The 22661-nt window shown below is 34.8% G+C and overlaps 1 protein-coding gene across 1 annotated transcript in view; it reads left to right on the plus strand.

Moving 5' to 3' along the window:
* The window catches only part of ABCB5 (ATP binding cassette subfamily B member 5), a 120870-nt gene that overhangs the window by 4302 nt on the left and 93907 nt on the right, over positions 1–22661 (plus strand). The window contains exons 4-13 of the mRNA XM_058526863.1: positions 988–1138; positions 3059–3113; positions 7952–8143; positions 8229–8400; positions 11045–11169; positions 11250–11427; positions 12798–12911; positions 13238–13348; positions 15458–15583; positions 16869–17072. Coding sequence (XP_058382846.1) covers positions 988–1138; positions 3059–3113; positions 7952–8143; positions 8229–8400; positions 11045–11169; positions 11250–11427; positions 12798–12911; positions 13238–13348; positions 15458–15583; positions 16869–17072 — 1428 coding nt within the window. The remainder of the gene's footprint in view (positions 1–987; positions 1139–3058; positions 3114–7951; positions 8144–8228; positions 8401–11044; positions 11170–11249; positions 11428–12797; positions 12912–13237; positions 13349–15457; positions 15584–16868; positions 17073–22661) is intronic.

Genomic DNA, 22661 nt, shown 5'->3' on the forward strand with positions numbered 1-22661 from the left:
TATCTTGACCTCTCTCAGTGAAATAAATAATCCACATTTTCAAGTTTTGTTCTTGTTTTGGTTTTGGAGTAATGCTGTAGGAACCTGCTATAGAATAGAATGCAAAGCATTCAGTATGTGGCTTGCAGGTATTTCTTTCTTATTCCAAACAATCTTGCAAATTATTATAGACCCTTATTTACAGGATAGATGCTGTCCTGGATAGAAAAAAATCTGAGAAATTTATGGGGCTAGCCCGGTGGCATAGTGGTTAAGTTGGCATGCTCCACTTTGGCAGCCCAGGTTCGTGGGTTCAGATCCTGGGCACAGACCTACACCACTCATCAAGCCATGATGTGGCGACCCACATGCAAAATGGGAAGATGGGCACAGGTGTTAGCTCAGGGCAACTCTGCCTCAAGCAAAAAGAGGAAGATTGGCAGCAGGTGTTAGTTCAGGGCCGATCTTCCTCACCAAAAAAAAAATAAAGAAAAAAATCTGAGGAATTTAAAATAAGAATGAAAAATATGATTCATTACATTTGGTGAAGTAATTTTTACTAGATGGTTACTGTTCACTGTGCTTAGTTGTGCTATTGCTCTGATGTTAAGTCTGAAGAATTGAAAGTTTGAAGATCAACTTTCCACAAGTGAAGATATTGTCATTGCAGTCTTTTGAAATATCTTCATTTATTCCAGAATCAACCAAATGGAGGGAAGTTTCTGATTCATACCCACATCTGACCTGACTTATGTCACAGATCTATAATCTGTACTAATTTTGCTACTTTATTTTTCAATAAATTCTTCAAAGTACACTATAAATCCTTAAGATCAGCGACTTTTTTTTTTACTTTGTATATAAATACTTATCCATGATTTTATAGTTTATTTAGTCTCTTAATCAATTTGCAAAATAACATTTACTTAATGGCAAAAACTATAGGTTGGTTTTTGGTGGATTTTATTTACAGCTATCATGCTACCATGTTTTATTTGTTTTCCTCAGTTTCGCTTTGCTGATGGACTGGACATCACACTCATGATCCTGGGATTACTGGCATCACTAGTAAATGGAGCTTGTCTTCCTGTAATGTCACTGATTTTAGGAGAAATGAGTGATAACCTTATTAGTGGATGTCTAGTCAAAACCAACACAAGTGAGTACAGTATTTACTTTCTATATTACTGGGGACTCAGAAGCATTAAATAAAGCAAACATTAAGCTTATAATACAGATTATTCTATTCTCAAACAATAGCTATATAATATGTATTTCAGTCATTTATTCTTCTATATTGCCAAGAACTAAAGAACCAAAGTCTGTATTAGTTAGCAGTCTTCAAAGAAACACATGCAATAGGCTACATCCAATGCAATATATATATACACACAGAAAGATTTATTTTAAGGAATTGGCTCACACCATTATGGAAGCTGTTAAGTACAAAATCTACAGGGTGGGCTGGTAGGCTGGAGACCCAGGAGAGAGCTGATGTTACTGTTCAAGTCCAAAGGCCATTTCTTCATGGTTAATAAAAATCATGTGAGAGCCACTATAGCTCAGCTTGTTTCTCTAGGAATTTAAATAAGTTTTTATCAGAAGTGATGATTATATCAGGATTTAATCAAAGGCTTGTTCCATTCCAGGCCACTTATCTGTAACACACCCTTTAAAAAGAAGAAATGAAGAATGGCTACCTAAAGTTTCATAGTATGTGCACATGCATGGCACTATAGAACGTAATGCAGCAAGGAAGCGGAAAAGAACACGCAGGAAATTATAGTACTAGAGACAAATACCCTGAATAAAGATAGGAGGGGAATCTAGCAATCAGGCGTGGGAAAAAAATGTTTTCATATTTCTCATAGTTATAGGCGTCCTTCACGTATCATTACTTTTGTAGCATCCTATTTCAGGGTCATGTCCTCTGAGGTGACATTCTTTAGATGTGAATGTAAAAAAGGTGCCTAGAATAACACTACAATGGCGTAATTTCATTGGTATACTGATTAATGTATGATGTATTTTTTACTAGAAGATATATAGAAAGGTTTACATAGAAAACTTGTAACCCAAGGATTATTTTATTTTATTTATTTATTTTTTTTTTAATTTTTATTTATTTATTTTTCCCCCAAAGCCCCAGGAGATAGTTGTATGTCATAGCTGCACATCCTTCTAGTTGCTGTATGTGGGACGCGGCCTCAGCATGGCCAGAGAAGTGGTGCGTTGGTGCGTGCCCGGGATCCGAACCCGGGCTGCCAGCAGCAGAGCGCACGCACTTAACCGCTAAGCCACAGGGCCGGCCCCCAAGGATTATTTTAAATACTGATTTATGATGGTGCTGTCTTTTTTGTGTGTGTGTGTGTGAGGAAGATGGGCCCTGAGCTATCTGCCAATCCCCTTCTTTTTTTGCTGAGGAAGACTGGCCCTGGGCTAACATCCATGCCCATCTTCCTCCACTTTATATAGGACGGTGCCACAGCATGGCTTGACAAGAGGTGCGTCGGTGCGCACCCAGGATCCGAACCAGCGAACCCTGGGCCGCTGCAGTGGAGCACGTGCACTTAACTGCTTGCGCCAACGGGCTGGTCCCTGATGTTGCTGTCTTTGTTATACTCAACATATTTCAATGAGCTTCATTTAAATTTTTCCCATGACTACTACTTTTAGAACTTTCACGTGTTGTTTTTCTTGGAATTTCTAAATTATTCCCTGGGGTATCTCAAACTGAATTCTAAATATATAATCTCAGCAGGAAAGGAGAATTCTATTACTATTACTTACACATCTGTTGCCTGAAATCAGAAATATCCTAAAGAATTCTTTGTGGATATGAGCTCCATGGTTAAGATTTCCTTGTAATTTTTCGTGTTGTGTGAATGTTTCTTGAGACCAGAGATATTATTTAAAATTTTAGGTTAAAGAATAGAAAATCAGATGATCACTAACCAGTGTATAGGCATTAACTTTATTTTCTTGAGAATGCACTATGTTTTCTTTGGAGGGCTATGTATAAAACATTATGGCCAATTATAAATTAATTTCTTTTATAATTTGAAAAACTTTTTTACAGCAAATTTTCAGAACTGTACTCAGTCTCAAGAGAAGGTGAATGAAGATGTGATTGTGTAAGTCCAAATGAAATGTTAACTTCATGTTCATTGCATGCTGCTTTATTCAATACTTATAAGGAGAAAAACCTGAAAAGTTTGATCATTAATATTACATATAAGTGATTAAAGCAAACATGTCCTCTTTTTTCATTAGGTATATAAAATTATCATATTTTTTTCTTATATTTGAAAGGTATATAAGTTCAAATGCTTTGAGTTATATTTGACAGAATTGTCGTCAATAGAAAAGTTGTTTTGGAATTTGCATTTTTATACCAATTTTGCCTCCTAGAACTGAAGGTACATATCCTGGAGGTTAAATTACTTGTTTTTCCTTTTTTTAAATTATATTTCTTACAAAGCTTATAGAAAAATACCACTTCTATAAACTTTAAAAACCAAAAAGATGTGTGCAACACATAGTAAAAATAATAAAATAAATAAAAATAGTAAAGTTTTATTCAGACCTACTTTGGAGACTAATTATTCAGACTACTATAGTAAAGTTGTATTCAGACTAAAAATTGTAGTCCAAAATAAATTTATAGGAACATTTTGTTTCTGTAGTTTTGTGTATTAAACTGTGTGCTGTCCTTCGTCACATGGGTTGAGTTTCTTAGAGAGATGCTACCTTACTGAGTTTATTCACTGGATTTCAGTAATATCTCACTAAAACTATCAGAATCTTATCAGACCTAAGTGATCCCTTATTCTTTGCCCCCAAAGTGAAGCCTCCATGTTGCACAACCCCAAGGGACACCTATCACATTGCAGAGACACCCTCTGGGCTATAATTCTTGACATGCACTGTCCAGTACATTAGCCACAGCTGTGTGTAGCTGTTTAAATTTCAATTAATTAAAATTAAATTAAAAATTCATTCTCAGTCACATGTCAAGTACTCAGTGGTCACATATGGCTGGCTGCCATTTTGTATAGCACAGATATGGAATATTTTCTTCATCATAGAACGTTCCTTTGGACAGTGCTGTTCTGGACAACAGTGGGAATGGTGCCGCCCTGAGTTGTGCTATGCTGCAGCCTCAACTTTCTTTGAGGGAACGTTCTATTTTTTTTAGCACTTTTACATAAAATTTCTTTATATTGGGTCTTTTGAAAATTCCTGATTAGGATCCAGATTATTGCTTTCTACTGAATTCTAGTTTTACAATATTAAAGCAGGGTTCTGATGTATAGTAATGAAGTATGAGTTTCTTACAAAAAAGTTTGGAACTTTTAAAAATAGGATCTATTTAAAAAACATAATAAGGGCCGGCCCCGTGGCTTAGCGGTTAAGTGCGTGCGCTCCGCTGCTGGCAGCCCGGGGTTCGGATCCCGGGCGCGCACCGTCGCACCGCTTCTCTGGCCATGCTGAGGCCGCGTCCCACATACAGCAACTAGAAGAATGTGCAGCTATGACATACAACTATCTACTGGGGCTTTGAGGGGAAAATAAATAAAACAAATCTTTAAAAAAAAAAAAACATAATAAAAGGGAGAATAAGATGAAAAGATATGTCTGTGTACAATTATTAACACGTTACTAAATTTATAAAGAAACATTCTTACCATAATGTAGTATTTGTTATGCTATTGTTACTCAAACCAGTGTTCTGTTTTGGAAATATTTGAGATACTTGATGGAAAAATGTTCCATAGCCAAATTGGCTTAAAAAATACCATATATGAAAGCCTTCTCTCAGATATACACAGGACAGATAAGCATATTAAAACCTCCATTAATCCAAATTTTCCAACCTATTTGACTATGGAACCAATTTTTTCTCGCTAACACCTAGTAACATCCTGCTGAACTAATGCTTTAATGAACACATTTCTGGGAAACATTGCTTTATATAACTTTTTTGGTGGAGATAAGGTAATACCTCTTTCATCTATAATAATGAGGAACTGAAGAATTTTATTCTACCTAAGTTATTTTCCAAAGTTATTTCCTAAAGTCAGTCTAAAACAATGACTCATAGCTTTATATAATTTTAATGTTGTCTACTCCTTTGTCTTATTTATCAGACAATTATTCTGAAAATAATTGAATCTTTTCTTGTTGAATCCAGATCATAATCATAAATAGTTTCAAGATTATTGCTGATGAATATGATGCCTCCTCTTTTGCTGTCAAGAGTTAATTAATTAATTCTATATGAACTTCTAAGCAACTTGTTCCATCCTTTTTGCTACTTTTGATATATCTACTATAATCCACTTGAAAATGAAGGGGCAAACTAGATGACCAAGTCAGTGTTAGATTAAGTTCAACTGTGTTTAATGTAAAACCCATTGTAACAGTGGATTAACTATGATAGAAATTTACTTTTCTCACACGTAAAAATCTGAAAGTAGGCAGTCTAAGGATGAAACATGGCTCAAAAGTCATCAGGAACTCATTCTACTTCTGACTTTTTACTAGTCATATGACCACATCTATTTTGCCTGAGCATGGAACACTCCGAATAAAATGGAGGTTGTCTTATTTAGGAAGAAGATAAAATCAGATGTTGGATGATAGATTAGATAGTTGGCAGTTTCTTTTGCATCAAGTTGTAGCCTAAAGTAATTCCCAAATTGTGTACAGTGAAATTGACAAACATTAATAGGTGATACATTTTAAAAGGACAGGGATGTTCATGGTTAATTGGTCTGAGACATCCTGGGTTGAACAAAATTAAACTATTTCTTTGTTTTCAAATCTTTTAACATGTTCATATGTATTATCAGTTTCCAGAAGAGGGGCAGTGGGAGGGCACTAGGTATGCAGTGTTTCCCAAACTTATTTGAGAAACCTTTTTTCTCAGAAATATTGCCACAGTGATTCAGATCATAAGCTCAGGATCCAAGTGGTAGGTTCAAGATTCAGATTGTGGGCTCTGCCACTTTCTAACTATAGAGGCTGTCGAGTAACTTCTGTAAATTTTATTTTCTTCATCTGTAAAATGGGATATTCATACTTTCTGAAGATTCAGTGATACTCAGATATGTAAAGGGCCTGGCCTAATATTCAACACACAGTAAATACTCAATAAATGGAGCCATTAAATCAATCTTAATTTGCATGTGGTTTGAATCAGAAGGCTTAGGCTTTGAGAGTAGTTTCATTTCTAGAAGTAGCTTGTTGGCCACTCTTCAGCTTTCTTTGCAGGCTCTTTCTCTTCATCCCAAACTGTACCATGTTTGGAGAGTCCCTGGGCTCAGTCCTTGGTCCTTTTCTCTTCTTTATCTGCACTTTATTCTCTCTCTCCATGGGTGGTCTCAGCCAGTCCCTTGTTTTAATTACTGCCTATAAGCTGATGACTTTCTGGTTTACATCTCCAGCCTAGACCCCCTCTAGTGCTTCAGACTCTCATTTTCAATTCTTACTTGATTTCCACTTTGATGTTTAATAGGCATCTCAGACTTATCATATCTAAATCAAAACAGTTGATATCTCCTGCAAATCTGTTCCTCTCCTAGTCTCCCACATCTGTAAATGGCACCCCGTTTTACGCTGTTCCTCAAGTCAAAAATCTAAGAAGTTATCCTTAATTTCTCCTTTTCCCACATTCCTCACATCCAGTACATTGGCAATTCCAGTTTCTTGTATTTCCAAAATATATCTAGAATCTGTCCACTTCTTTGCGTATTGGCTGCCACCATCCTCATCCAAGCCCCCATCCTTTTTACCTTGGCCATTGCAATAGCCTCCTAATGAAACCACCTGCTTCCATTGTTGTCACCTCAATCCATTCTGCATAGAGCGGTCTTTTAAAAAGTTGAACAAATAAGGTCATCCCGTGCTTAAATCCTCCAGTGGTCTTCTATTTCTCTTAGAATAAAACCTGTACAATGCACCATGGCTAAAAGCCCTACATATGCCAAATTCTCCAGTCTAATCATTTCATACTACTTTGGACTTCTTTTGTTCCTGGAAAATGCTAAGCTTTTTCCTCACTCAGACCTTATTATTTGCTCTCCTCTTTCTAGAATGCTCTTCTTCTTGATCTTTTTATAGCTGGATCCATTTTACCTTTGGATCCCAGCTATAATATCACTTCCTCAAAGAAAATTTTCTTAATCACTCTATCTGCACTAGCTCTTTACCCATCGGTTGTTCTGTGACCTATCACCCTGTTTACTTCCTTCGTAGAACCCGAAATTCTTTTTCTTTGTGTATTGTCTCCTCCCACCACAATATGAACTCTTCATGAGTAGGGACCTATTATCTTGCTCATGACTGTATCTCTAGAACCTCACACTTTGTGGGTACCCCACATACGTTAATTAATTAACTACATTTCTCATCTGGTCTATTGTTAGATATTTAGATTGTTTTCAGATTTTCTGTATTGTTATTAATGCTATGATGACCATCCATCTAGATTAATCTTTGTGCATATTTCCTTATGGTAAATTCCTTAAGTTGAATTTTCGATTTAATAGTATATATAATAATATAATATATATAATATATATATTAAAGCATTTTATACAATGCTTTTTAATACTATCATTTCTTTTCCCCCCTGTTCCACATACAACTATCTTAATTACTTCAATGTAACTTTTTCAAATAAAAATATTAAAAAATGCGGAAAGAATATATAAATAGCAAATATGTTTTAAAATACTAATTTCTGCTAATAATGTAAGAGAGACATATTCTAGGTGTCTTACTAGGAAAACCTAGATTCTTACATTCAATGTACTTCACTTTTTCTCATGGAGATTTATTTTTAGTTATTTTAAGGCTGTAGCACAAATTCTCTTAGTCAAATATTATGATAGATTTCATTTTTGTAGTAACAAGGGGAAAATTTTGTGCTTCAGTCTTACTAACATTTCCAATAATCTTTTTTCAGGTTGACCTTGGATTATGTTGGAATAGGAGTTACTGCCTTGGTTTTTGGCTACATGCAGATTTCCTTTTGGGTTATGACTGCAGCACGACAGACCAAGAGAATTCGAAAACAGTTTTTTCATTCAATTTTGGCGCAAGACATCAGCTGGTTTGACAGCTATGATATCGGTGAACTTAATACTCGCATGACTGAGTAAGAGGGTGGATGTGCAGTATATCAACTTTGTTCTTATATATGAAGTATAGTTGATTTAACTGCATTTATTCACTTGTTTCAGTGACATCAACAAAATCAATGATGGTATTGGAGACAAGATTGCCCTGTTGTTTCAAAACATGTCTACTTTTTCTGTTGGCCTGGTGATTGGTTTAGTGAAGGGCTGGAAACTCACCCTGGTGACTCTGTCCACATCTCCTCTTATAATTGCTTCAGCAGCCATGTTTTCTAAGGTAGGCAAGATGGCTAATGCAGTGTTGACTGGAAGCAGGAGTGTGAACTAGATATTTTATTGAGTTTCTCAAAAAATGCATTTCTATTTATTTTCTATGTCTCAAAATAGAAAGGGATATAATATACCACAAATACTTTTGATTTTGTTCACCATTAATCGCCTTTCTATCTTCAAGTTATTTGGCTACAATGAGGCTTGGTTTTAATATCTTACTAACATTAAAAAATATTCCTCTTCATTTAGTAACCTAATACAGCTTCAAATGATAGCAAAGATAAAGTATTATGCCATTATACGTTGGATACTGGAAGAGCCTGTGTGTTTTAAATTCCCAGATAAATGTGTTGCAGTTCATTTCACTAGAACAGAACAAGAAAATCTTTAAACAGTAAACACTTAAACACTTTTTTTATGTCAGCCATTTCAAGTTTATATTTTTATAAGGCTTTGAATTACATTTAAAATTGTTTTTATGTGCTATGTAAATCTGTTTCAGTTTTTTAAACAAATTATGTATTTTCATTCTAAATTATATTTTTAGCACTGTTATACTGTGAGTATACCAAAAGATATTAATCTGTTTACAGCCTAATTTTGAAACCAATGCTCTTTGTGAAATCCAAAAACAAGCAATATATCCCTGATATCTCTTTGGTAATCCTACCAATGTGTATATCCATCTCCTAGATTGAAGGCACAATGTATTCTTGAGATATGGGTGGGGGTTTTGATTTTGCAAAGCTAATTATTCTTTATGGAAATCAAAGCCATAAAATTCACTGAGTTTATTTGCTAGCAGTATACAAATTCAATCAGTAAGAATTTTTAGCAATAAAAATATTCTGTGATTGAGTAATTCCATAAAAATAGGCTTGGATGTTTAGACAACAAATCTTTATTTAGTTTGATTTCCAATGTTAACCTTGTAACCCTTATCAAAATCTTCATCCCCACTTATTTGAAGTGAGGACCTCTCCGTGGGAAGATTACCCACAGTATGTTACTAAGATAGAGCCTTAAACTCGACTGCTCAGAGGAAGTGAAGTGGAAAAGGAGCTTAAAGGGAACAGCAGTGAGGAATCCTAAGTTCTGCTCTTGTATTAACTGATTGTGAATAGAAAGCAAGTAAAGGTCAAAGTTATCCAAATGACTAAAAAAGCCAGGGTGGATGGTTTCTAGCTTCCTTCAATTCAATTTAATTTGACAAACATCTATTAAATACTTCCTATGTACAAGGCTTTTTGCTGGGTGCTCCTTCCCCTCCAGTGATATATTATAGAAATAACTATCTTTATTAAGTGAAATCAGAAAATAATGAGTATTACTCAGTTTATGCTACCTTCTTACTTTAAGAACCATCTGAGCATGTCTTATGTAAAAACAGCTCCAATTATGTGGAATGTATTTTGAAAGTGAATAGATTTTTTTATGTGTGTAGGCAACAGTTACAGACACAACTATGAGTTCAATTTCCCCGCTACCTTTCATTGAACTGCTGTGCTAATTACTAAATTAAATCCTTTACTAATTAAAGGAGTAGCGAGTGGGATATGTAATGGAGAAAAAGGCACATTCTGATTAAAAAATTGTGAGAAATCAGATAAACTTGCTGAATATCACCAAGAGTGTTGTTCTGCTCTCTCTCTCTCTGAAGTCTCACCTCTTACTGTGGAGATACAGCATTTACTAGGCAGGCTGCATTGGGCAGTAATAGCTTCAGAGGTCACACCCCGGATGTATGCAGGATCATTTTCCTCTTCCTGCCACATCCCTGTGACCCATACCCTCTGAAACCTTGCTTTTTACATAATAATAAGTCAAATCAGACTCACTAGTTTCCAGAGTGCACCTAAAAAGAATTTTGTCACTAATATCATTCTCCAAATGAAGTCTTTCCCAATTGTATTAATATAGATACCCATCTTCTAAGTTTTTAAAAACACAGAGAGAAAACAGTGAAGCCCTACTTTTTGCTGTTAGTGCCATCAAGTCAATTTCAACTCCTAGCATCCCTGTGTACAGCAAGGCAGAACCCTTTCTGGTCTTTTTGCATCATCCTCTCATTTTCAAGTGCTATATCAGACAGTGCTCTACTACTATTCATAGGGTTTTCATGGCCAACTTTTTTGGAAGGGGGTGGCCAGGTCCTTCTTCCTAGTCTGTCTAGTCTGAAAGCTTCACTGAAACCTGTCCACTGTGGGTGACCCTGCTGATATTTGAAATACTGGTGGCATAGCTTTCAGCATCACAGCAACATTCAGCTGCCACATATGACAACCGACAGACAGTGGTGTGGTTCACTGACTGGGAAATGAACCCTGGGCCATGGCAGTAAGAGCGCCAAACCTTAACCACTAGACTGCCAGAGCTGGCTGAAGCTCTACTAGTAGAAGGAAAAATAGAGATTTAGATTCTAGGTTAATTTAGGCTAAGCTCTCTCTCTGCTGTGAGATTTTAAAAAAGCGATGTTTCTGGCCATTGGTTTTCTCATCTGCAAACTAACAAGGATAGATTAAGTGATATTATGTACCTTTTCAATAATATAATTCTGTTATTCTAGATTCTACCTGAATTAAATTCTCTGCACATTGTTACTACCCTAGGGTTATTCTTTGGTTAACTCTGGTTGTGGTTTATTACAGATAGTTATCTCATTGACCAGTAAGGAATTAAATGCCTATTCCAAAGCGGGGGCTGTAGCTGAAGAAGTCTTGTCATCAATCCGAACAGTCATAGCCTTTGGGGCCCAGGAGAAAGAAATTCAAAGGTCTGTCCTTTAGTTATGACAATATATGCTTGTTTTTTATTTTCCCCCAAGGCTATTACATTGTGTTTTGCCTTTTTAAGGTATACACAGAATCTAAAAGATGCAAAGGATGTTGGCATAAAAAAGGCTATAGCTTCAAAACTCTCTCTCGGTGCTGTGTACTTCTTTATGAATGGAACCTATGGACTCGCTTTTTGGTATGGAACCTCCTTGATTCTTAGTGGAGAACCTGGTTATACCATTGGAACTGTTCTTGCTGTAAGTCTTATTTGAGAACAAAGGTAACTGGCCTAGATAGTCTTTTCCTACCTAGAGTTTACTAAAAATTTCTCTTTGAATGACAATGAATATTTTAAGATGAATGGTTTTAATAAATAAATATTTATTTCCTTCAAATGATTTGTATGCACCTTTAAATTATAGTTATAAGTTGGCAGGATTTAGTCATCCAGCACATTTTAGTGTCTTCTATGAGAATCATGATTGAATTCTCCACTGAGAGAGAGAGTTTTCTTAATCCAGCAGTCAAAAGGGTCAGTCTCTAGTGAGACTTTTTCCTCTTAATCTTGCAATTAATTAATTAATTAATTAATTAAAATGGCACTCTACATTCACCTTGCTAAATGTCTTCCCTCTGGAAATATTCTGTAGATTGGATTCTCCATCCCTTCCTCTGTCCTTTTACCGTTTAGTAATGTTAAAAACAGACTATATACAGTTCTGTCCAATGCCACAATTTAGAGTTTTTTAAACTCTTAGGTGTTATGCATTAAATTATAATTTATTCAGTTATCCTCCCAAGTTTCAACAATAAACAGATCAGTCCAGGATTAAGAACCATTTGTCTTGCTGAACTGAATTGATCTGATCTATATACTTCAATTCTCATTTGGCCTTCCCATTCTATGTAGATTTTTTTTCTTTCAACTAAAGTCATCTTTTGAATTTGAGATGTTCATAGTTAAGTCATTAAGCTATTCTCTTATTTCATATAAATGAAACTTGAGTTTATTATATTTCATATAAATGAACTCTGAGGAATTTTTGGCACATCCTTTCTCCTCAATTTATGTGTGACTGTGGGCAAATGAATTGCTAAGCCTTAGTTTCCTTATCTATAATTTAGGGAAAATAGCACCTAGCTTGTGGGGTTCTTTCCTTTTTTGATTTTTTGCAGAGATGTGTCTATCAGAAAATGGACAAGAGTCCAATGATACAAGAATTCGGAAAAATTTGGGCAGAAATAGTACAATGTCTCTAAGATAGTGAAATCTATCACATCTTTCTTTTTAAAGGTCAAGAGGTTAACCAGCAAGGAGGAGAGTGCAACTCACCTCCTCACCCAACCGGGTTTATGTATGGCCAGCACTCTTCAGGTTTTTCTGCTCAGACTTCCCCGCAGGTGATAATGACAAGACTATGGGACAATCAAAAGTTGCTCCACGTTAGGAAAAGGCCAAGTACACTTGGATTCACTGACGTTTCCTTTATATTTGGCAGCATCTTACATTCTTTCCTACCTAATTTCTCTGATATCTCTCTGTGAGTCTCAACCAAGTGTACATATCATTCTATTGTCCCTCTTATATAACTGAGGAAAGATAAATATTATTTTTTTGTTCCTGTAGGTTTTCTTTAGTGTAATCCATAGTAGTTATTGCATTGGAGCAGCAGCCCCTAACTTTGAAACCTTCACTATAGCCCGAGGAGCAGCCTTTAATATTTTCCAGGTTATTGATAAGGTAAGACTTATAATTGCTTTGAAAGATAACCACCATTACTGCAAGAAGGAAACCAGAAAACAGGCACACACATTTCACTCAAACAAAAAGATGTGCAAAATCCACGTTGGTCAATTGACTATGGGAAGAGATTGTTTTAACTCTTCTATAAGGAAATTGTATTTTATTGAAACCTTCATGTCTAACTCAGTGCACTCCTAAAAGCAGATAGGAAAGCACTATAAAAAGAAACCATCTTGAAACTGTTTTTAGGATATAGAGAGTGTCAGCTCAATCCCTTGAACATGTCCCTTGAAGATGTATAATGTTCTCTTTGTTTTTCTAAGAAACCTGCTATAGATAACTTTTCAACAACAGGATTTAAACCTGAATGCATAGAAGGAACTGTGGAATTTAAAAATGTTTCTTTCAGTTATCCGTCAAGACCATCTATCAAGGTAGGTTAAATTTAATTATAGAATTGTACAGTTCTCTGTTATTATCTTCTACTGGCTAAAATCTCCTCTTAGGAGATTATTTAGGATCATTTTGACCAAGATTTGGCTACTTTGCTCAGAGATTTGAGGAAAGAGAGAGAAAGGGAGGGAGGGAAGAAGAGTAGGGGGTGGGAGGGAAGAAGGAAAGGAAGAAGGAAGGAAGGAGGGAGGGAGGGAAGGAAGGAAGGATCAGTAATGGACAAATAACAGGAAGAACTAGTTACATTTTGCAACCTCATTTCTGTATTCAGCTGACTAAAACATTTTCAACTCCCTAGAATTCCTCCACTCTGATTTTGGAAGCACACCAAAATGTCTTGAATTGATGGTGCCACCTACTGGTCATCCTTGGGTGTTATCCCACTCAACATAGAAAAATCATTTTAACCTCCTAGTTTCTAACCTGAGGGAATTATGCAGATGTTGTGCCTTTCCCTTCTCCCTTCCCTAGGGCTTTTACTGCACCAGCATTTGTGTCTCAGGTACTTTCTCAATTTTACAGTTTTACACACACACACTCAAGCACATGCACACACAATCCTCCCTTTATCATTCAACCTTTGACAAGTTCTTGTGAAAATGTGCCTCTTCTGTTGTCTTCCTCTTTGCATTTTATTAGTGTCTTTACTCAAAAAAGTAGTTACTGTTAAAGATTGCAAAGAGTAATTACAAATAAAACAGCTAGTTCATAGAAAAAAGAGGATGTGATTTTAAGTGAAATAGATAAAATTAGTAACGCCATCAACATTTTAAAGTGTGCAAATGTCCCCTATAGAATTTACATCAAAAAAAGATTTACCTTCTCCTACTTCCTTATTTTTCTTTGATTGAAATTCTCTTTTCAAAGCTCTTTTTTAAAAAAAATTTTTTGTTACTTACTTACCATTATTGGAATTGTATTGTCTTCTACTATTTTTCTTAACATACATAGAGTATTTCAACTCCATTTTGCAACTGCATTGGGGTTGGCTTTCTGGAGACTTAAGCACCAATTGGGCCATTATATTGCATGGTAGAGTGCTCTCTGGTTTTTAAACAACTCTTTTTTAAATGAACTTTTGAAACATAGCCCTTTTTGTTAACCTGAAGAATGAATAAATTTTTTTTTAAAAAAGAGCACACCCACTTTAAATAACACACAGATTCTTCCAAGGAAAGAACAGAAACTAACTACAGTAAAAGTGCAGGTGGGAGAGGAGGCACTCCCACGGGGGGTCCCAGATTTCTCACCTCCTTTAGAGAATTTTTCTCTGCTTGGCCCTTTGAAGGTTTTATGTTTGGCTTATTTAAAGAGTCTGTTTCTTTACAAATGGTGAGATCAAAGTCAGAGTCCAAAGGGAGATTCCCATGTTTTGGGCTGAATACATACAAACACAAGCAAAGATCGGTGAGAGTTTCTCAACAGGATTGCTGTTGTCATTTGGGGAAAGTAATTATTATGTGAGGCTTCTCTCACATTGCAGGTCTCTGGGACGCTAAATACTGGTAGCGACCCCTAGTTATAGAGAAAATTTTAAAAGTGCTCCCCGCCACGTTGAAATGTCCCCATGAGATCCATTACTAGAGAGGGAGGGTTTCTAATGGTGGACTCCCATACATGGGAGTTGCTAAGGACTCTTGCCAGTTGTTTTACTTTGGAATATGTTTTGCAATAATGTTAAGTATATTCTGAGAAAGAACATCCTTAAATAGCTCACAAAGATATCTGGCAAGATTTCATTCAATTGTTTCAAATTAAAAGATAAAACTTACACTAACTTGGTAATGATGAAATTCATTTAAGTATTTTAGTTGAAAATGTGAACAGTTTGCTGTGGCTAGTTAATATTCTATGAGTACTCTTAATTTAGTTCTCCTCTTTATATAGAGAGATGCTGAGACATTCTTTTTCTGTTATTTTCCATAATTGTGTAGATTATTATTATACAAACATAACAGGATCTAATTTTGTTTTTAAGTGCCACAGAAGAATTCATTTTCCATTTATAATTATATATTAAATTTCTGAAAATATATAAATCGTATTCTTGTTTATCCTTATGGAATTTTTTCCCCTGTACATTCCAATAGATTCTGAAAGGTCTGAACCTAAAAATTAAGTCTGGAGAGACAGTAGCCTTGGTTGGCCCCAACGGCAGTGGGAAGAGTACAGCAGTCCAACTTCTGCAGAGGTTATACGATCCCGACAATGGCTTTGTAAGTGCAGCTAGCAAAATCATGAACAGTCCACACGACAGGATTTGGAAATATCACCTATTACGGGGAGCTTACAGCTATGTCAGTTTTTAATTTTTAATAGTGGAGCTGGGAGAGAAGCCATATCATTTTCTTTCCAGTGTATTCATTCATTCCACAAATATTTATTGAGCACCCACTATGTTCCAGGCACTGTTCTGGGTTCTAGGGATACATTGGTGAACAAAGTTTACATTCTAATATGTAGAGAGAGACAATAAAGAAAGTAAGTAAATTATTATAAGTAAATTATATAGTATGTTAGAAGATAATAAATGCTGTGGGGAAAATAACATAGTAATTTGTAGTAACCAGAACTTATCAAGAATTTCAGTTTCTCAAAACATCCCAGAAGAATGATATTGGTAGAAAATATGCTCACTTATTTTTTTTTCTGTCATCCATAATATTGCACTTAACTTTCTCACCATTGTAAATGGCATAGAGAACAAGACTATGATAGTCGCATAAGCATAATTCTTAATGCGTCTATTCAGGTTTTCAACTGTTATTTTTAAAAGAAAATCTACTCTCCTAGAGCCTGGTTTCACTTATATTTGACTTCTAAAGTCTTCATTTGGAGTATACTAGACCCATGTGTCCATGCTAATATTTAATAAATAAATTATTGGATAAGCATTCCATGTATGTTGCACAGAACACCCATGCCCAGACAGAATCCCAGAGTTGGTGAGAAAGAGAGACTCTATGAGTTATAATTATCAAGCCCTGGCTTCTGTCATTGGAATACGTTTGCGTAATGAGTAACGGCACTATGGAGAACACAGCATTCATTTACTATTATTTATAGCAATGAATAGAAGACATTTTTGTCTTTTGCAGGGGAATGGGATGTTGAAGAGAAATAAGGAAAGGTATTTCCTAGAAAAGAATTTTAAGGTCATATCAGTCTTAAAATAACAAAACTGAAGTTTGTTACATGTGTCTACTGATAACATTTGTGGCTCCTAGAATATATATCTTCTTAATATCTAATTTGTGACTCTTAGAATAAAGATATTCAGGTGGTTTGGCAAGATTTTAAGACAGCTTTTTTTGGGTTTTGTTGGTTCCCATATACCAGAAAGTCTTTTGACAATACACATGGTATAAATATTTTATCAAAATAGAGTCAGTCTTTGATTCCTGAAATACCCTGCTTCTCGGCTTATGTTTTGAACTAGTAAAAAAGACTCTAAAGCAAAACAAAGGCATGACAACATGATTTATTCCTTTGGATTGGCAGATCACGGTGGATGGGAATGACATCAGAACTTTAAATGTGCAGCATTATAGAGAACATATTGGAGTGGTCAGCCAAGAGCCTGTTTTGTTTGGGACCACCATTAATAACAATATTAAATATGGACGAGATGACGTGACACATGACGAGATTGAGAAAGCAGCAAAGGAAGCAAATGCTTATGATTTTATAATGGAGTTTCCCAATGTAAGTACACCATGTTTCCTGTGTCCTTAGCTTGGAGCTAAAGCTGTGCAATATTCCAAAGTAAGATAACAACACAGTAACTTCTACAGTTTAGGGAGAGTGTGATTAATTTTTGGATTGTCCTAGATGAAACATCTATAAATGAGAGAGTGTGGTAACAACCAAAAGAAGAAATGCATGATTGAAAGGTCAATTTTTAAAAATAATATTTAGTTCTTACCTGTTCTCACTACAAATGGAAAAGGAAAAAATGAAGAGTATGTTAAAATATAACAAAGAAATATGAGACAAAATCATCAGCTCAAGCTGAGAAATGATGTATCTGCAAAATACTGATTTGCAAGGCCATCTTGTGGCTAAGAGTGGGAATGTCACACACTGTGTGCAGATTAGTTCTGTGATAAGGCAGAAGGAAAACTATGATCGTTTTTAGAAGCACATGAAGCTAATATTAGACAAGAAGTGTGAAATCATACTCAGAAAGAGATAAACTAAAATTCTTAGTGCTAGGACGTATCGGATCCTAATGGGTATTTATAATTGATACAGAACTATAAAACCATTTATTAACATTTCCCAAAGTGTTCGTTCATTAATATCACATGAAATTGTTGTGGGGAGCACCCTGTGAAATATGAAAGGATGAAATTAGAAATTAAAATACAGATAAAATTCCACCGTCCTAGAAGGCGACAATAACAAAAAAGTTCACTTTAATGGATATATTTTACAAACCACACTCCACGGGTCATAATAATTTTGTTCTTTCATTCTTTTTTTACAAAAACTTTTGTTATGCGAGTAATTACCTCCTATCCTCATTATTTAGGGTCATAATTAGGACAGCAAACTCAGTAAGGGCTTGAGGTCATTCTTTGCCTTGTGATTTGGGAAAACACAGACTTCCTTTTTTTTGATCTTTTGCCACTTTCAATGACTTCCTTTCCTAAAAACACCAATGATCTTCAGTTTCCCACTGTGAATTAGGGAGCTTTCTGGTGCCTCTTAAATCATACCCTGTAAGTTACTACTTGCATTTACTAAAAGTCTATTATTTGAACAAAGATGTTCCTTGCTATAAATCTAATAGTAAATCCTAAAGCTATAATCCAAAAAACAAATTAAAGATACAGGTTTATCATGATGAAAACTAAATTCCACAGCCATGGTTAACCAGAGAAATAAGAATAAACATAATAAAAAATAAAAGTTCCAGAAATGGTTAATTCAGATAGGTGAAAAGTTGGAGAAAACTATGCCGTTGCTTCTAAGATATACACATATTTTAAAATTAATATTTTAGGAATAACTGATACTTGCTAGCCTTTTCCCATAAACAACCATAAAACTGGCTAAAATATATGAGGCATAGGACAGTTGTTTCCAAGCATTGGATGAGAGGTAGGACAAAACTATGATTCCTGAGAGAAAAGAAATTCATGAATAAACTCCATGAATTTGCAGCATTCTGCCTGGGAACAAGTTTCTGACCACATCTCGGTGAACTAGAATCCAGAGAGAACATAGCAGTCCCACTGAGCTGAAAAGCAGAAGTCAGATTTCAGGACAGCTTAAGCAATTAGAGAGACAATGAGAGGGCTGTGGAGTTGAGGTGGGGGCAGAAGTCCGTGTAGGCTTCCCTTGGGAATCCTCGTCCAAGTATAAGACTACCCAAGGCTTACCAGAAAGCAGCTGCTACAAAGCTGAGAGTAGAACAGAAATACTAGAATTCAAGCAGTGCTGTGGGGATGTTGAAAACACAGGCCAGCCAGAGTGGAAAGATCACATTGACACCTTTTAAATACCACAAGCATATAGCTAAAACACCAAAACAAAGCGCCACACCTTAAGAATAAAGACCACACCTTAGAGCAAGGCTGACTCTAGACCTGCCCTAACAAAGCTTAAAACCAAGCCAGGACAAGATCCCCAGAGGAAACAGAATTTGGGGTTTGAGTCCTGCCTAGTTTTGAGGCTTTCTGCAGATTCACCCCCACAAAGCATAAAACCAAGGTTATACAAGTTCGGGATGATCAGTCAGTATTTGAATTGCCAACTAGAACAAAAATCAACATTTTTTCAGAAGAAAACAAAATTCAGAGTCTCTCTAACATACCATGCAGAGTATTCAGTATATATTCTACAGTAACTAGATATGCAAATAAACAGGAAAAATACGACCAATAGGCAAGAAAACATAATCCTAAATGCTTTTGAATTTAAGAAAAGCTTCAAAATGCGTGAGGCAAAAACTGATACACCTGAAAAGAAAGAAAAAAGTCCACAATTTTAGTTGAAGTCTTCAGTACTTGATAGGGCAAGTAGGCAGAAAATCAGTAAGGATATAGACGTCCTGAACAATACTATCAACCAGCTAGATCTGACTGACATTTATAGAACACTACACCCAATAACAGCAGAGTATATTCTTCTCAAGTGCAAATAAACAATATTCTGGGCCATTGAAAAAAAACTTTGCAATTTAAAAAAAAGAGAAAACATAAAAACTATGTTCTCAGACCATAATAAAACTATAGAAATCAATAACAGAAATATATATAGAAAATCCACAAATATTTGAAAATTAAATGTGACACTTCTAAGTAATCTATAGCTTAAAGAGGAAGTCTCAAGAAAAATTAAAAAAGATTTTGAACTAAAAATGAAAATGAAATGTATCAGTATTTGTGGACTACACTTAAAGCACTGCTTTAAGAGAAACTTATAGCATTAAATGCTTATTTTACATGTGTGTGGTGATGGATTGTAATTAGTATTTGGGTAGTGAACATGATGTAATCTATGCATAAATAGAAGTATAATGATGTACACCTGAAATTTATACAATATTATAAACCAATGTTACCGCCGTAAAAAAAAAAAAAACACCTAAAATCTGTAAACTAAGTTTCTGTCTTGAGAAACTAGAGTAAGAAGAGCAAATCAAACCCAAAGCAAGCAGGAGGAAGGAAATAATAGAGATTAGAGCAGCAATCAGTGGAATCAAAAACTGAAAAACGTTAGAAACAATCGTTGAAACCAAAAGCTGGTTCCTTGAAAAGATCAATAAAATCAGTAAAACTATAGCAAGGCTGATGAAGAAAGAAAAAAAAAAAAAAAGAAGAGAAATTACCAATATCAAGAATGAAAGAAGGTACATCACTATTGATCCCAAAGGATCAGTAACCTTTAAAAGGTTAATCAATTAACCTTTAAAAGGTTAATACAAGAATACTATGAAAAATGCTGTGCCTATAAATTTAACAACTTAGATGAGGGTCAATTCCTTGGAAAACACAAACTACCAAAACTCACTCGAAAAGAAATAGGTAACCTTAGTAAGACCTATAACTATGATTAAAAAAACTGGATCTCTAAATAGTAGCCATAGTTACAAATGAAATTAAAATTAAAAATGGCATTCACAACAGCATCCAAAAACATAAAATAGAATAAATTTAATGAAAGATGTGTAAATCTTCTATGTGAAAGATATAAAACATTGCTGAGAGAAATTAAAGATCTAGATAAATAGACGTACCTTATTCATTGATTTAGAAATTCATTATTTTTAAAGATATGCATTCTACCCAAATTGATCTATAAATTTGGTGCTATACCAATCAAAATCCCAACAGTCTCTTTTTAATGCAGAAATTGACATGCTGATTCCAAAATTTACTTGAAAATTTAAAGGACCAAGAATAGCCAAAACAATTTTGAAAAAAGAACAACAAAGCTGGAAAACCTACAATATCTAATTTTAAGATAGCAGTTAAGACAGTGGTAGTGGCGTAACAATGGACATGTAGATCAGTGGAACAGATTAGAGAGTCCAGAAATAGACCCTCACATATCTAGTCAGTAGATTTTTGACAAGGCCAATATAATTCAGTGGGGGAAAGGAAAGTCTTTTCAACAAATGGTACTGCAACAATTGGATATCCATATGGGAAAAAAAATGAAATATGGCCCTTTACTCATACCATACCAAATATTAATTTGCCATGGATCTGAGACCAAATGTAAAAACAAACTATCAAATTTCAAAAATAAAAACTTAGGGGAAAATCTGTGTGACATTGAGGTCAGCAAAGATTTTTTAGATGGAAAAGCATTTACTATTAAATGATAAACTGGACTTTAATGAAATTAAAACATTTTAAAGGATATCATTTAGTAAATAAAAAAGCAAGACAGAATAAATAAAATTTTCACAGTACACGGATCTGACAAAGGACATGCACCCAGAATATATAATGAACTCTTACAACACAGTAAGAAGACAAAAAATAAAATTAAAAATGGACAAAAACTTGAACAGACATTTCAAAACGAGAGAATCAAATGAACAATACACATATGAAAAATATTCAACATTATTAGTCACCAGAGAAATCCAAAGTAAAACTACAATGAGATACTGTTTCACACTCATTAGAATGGCCAAAATTTAAAAGACTAACAATAATAACTTTTGGTGAGGTAAAACAATTAGATCTCATTCATTCTAAATAAAGTGACATTGGTCCAATCATTTTAGAAAGCAATTTGACGGCTTAGTATAACGTTAAACATGCACTTATGACTCAGCATTCTATCCTTAGATACTTTTCTAAAAGAAATGAAAATATGACCATGAGAACATGTACATGAATGTTTGTAGCAGCTTTATTCATGATAGTCAAAAATTGGAAACAATCCAAATGTTCATCAGCAGCTGAATGGATAAACGAATTATGATTGATATAGGGTTGCCACATGAAATACAGGCTTTCCAGTTAAATTGGAATTTCTGATAAATAACAAATAATTTTTTTGGTTTAAGTATGTCCCAAATATTGTATGAAACATACTTATACTAAAAAAGCATTCATTATTTATCTGAAATTCAAATTTGAGCTCCATGGGTTTTTATGTGCATTTCTATTTGTTTTGGCTAAATCTGGCAACCTAAGGTAGATTCATATTGTGTGGAACACTGCTCAGCAATAAATAGGAGTGAACTACTGATAAATACAACATGGATGAATTTCAGAAACAAGACAGACCAAAAAAAGTACACACTGCAATTATAGCAAGGCTGCAGGATACAAAATTAATATACAAAAGTCAATCACTTTCTTATATACCAGCAATGAACAAGTAGAATTTGACATTAAAAACACAATACGATTTACATTAGCACCCCAAAAAATGAAATACTTAGGTATATATTTAACAAAATATGTACAGGATCTATATGAGGAAAACTACAAAACTCTGATGAGCAAGATCAAAGAACTAAATAAATGGAGAGATATTCCATGTTCATGGATAAGAAGAGTCAGTATTGCCAAGATGTCAGTTCTTCAGAATTTGATCTAAAGATTCAATGCAATGCCAATCAAAATCCCAGCAAGTTATTTTGTAGATAACAAGAAACTGATTCTAAAGTTTATATGGAGAGGCAAAAGACCCAGAACTTTGGATGAGGGACTTAACCCAACAGAATATTACTAACCATGCTTCAGTAGTGCTAGAAGTTACTTCCAACCTCAAAAATCTAACAATATCTACTTTGTTAAAGATGCATATACCAAAAAATAA

This window comes from Diceros bicornis, chromosome 3 (assembly GCF_020826845.1).
Source record: "Diceros bicornis minor isolate mBicDic1 chromosome 3, mDicBic1.mat.cur, whole genome shotgun sequence".
In the NCBI taxonomy this organism is placed as follows: domain Eukaryota; kingdom Metazoa; phylum Chordata; class Mammalia; order Perissodactyla; family Rhinocerotidae; genus Diceros; species Diceros bicornis.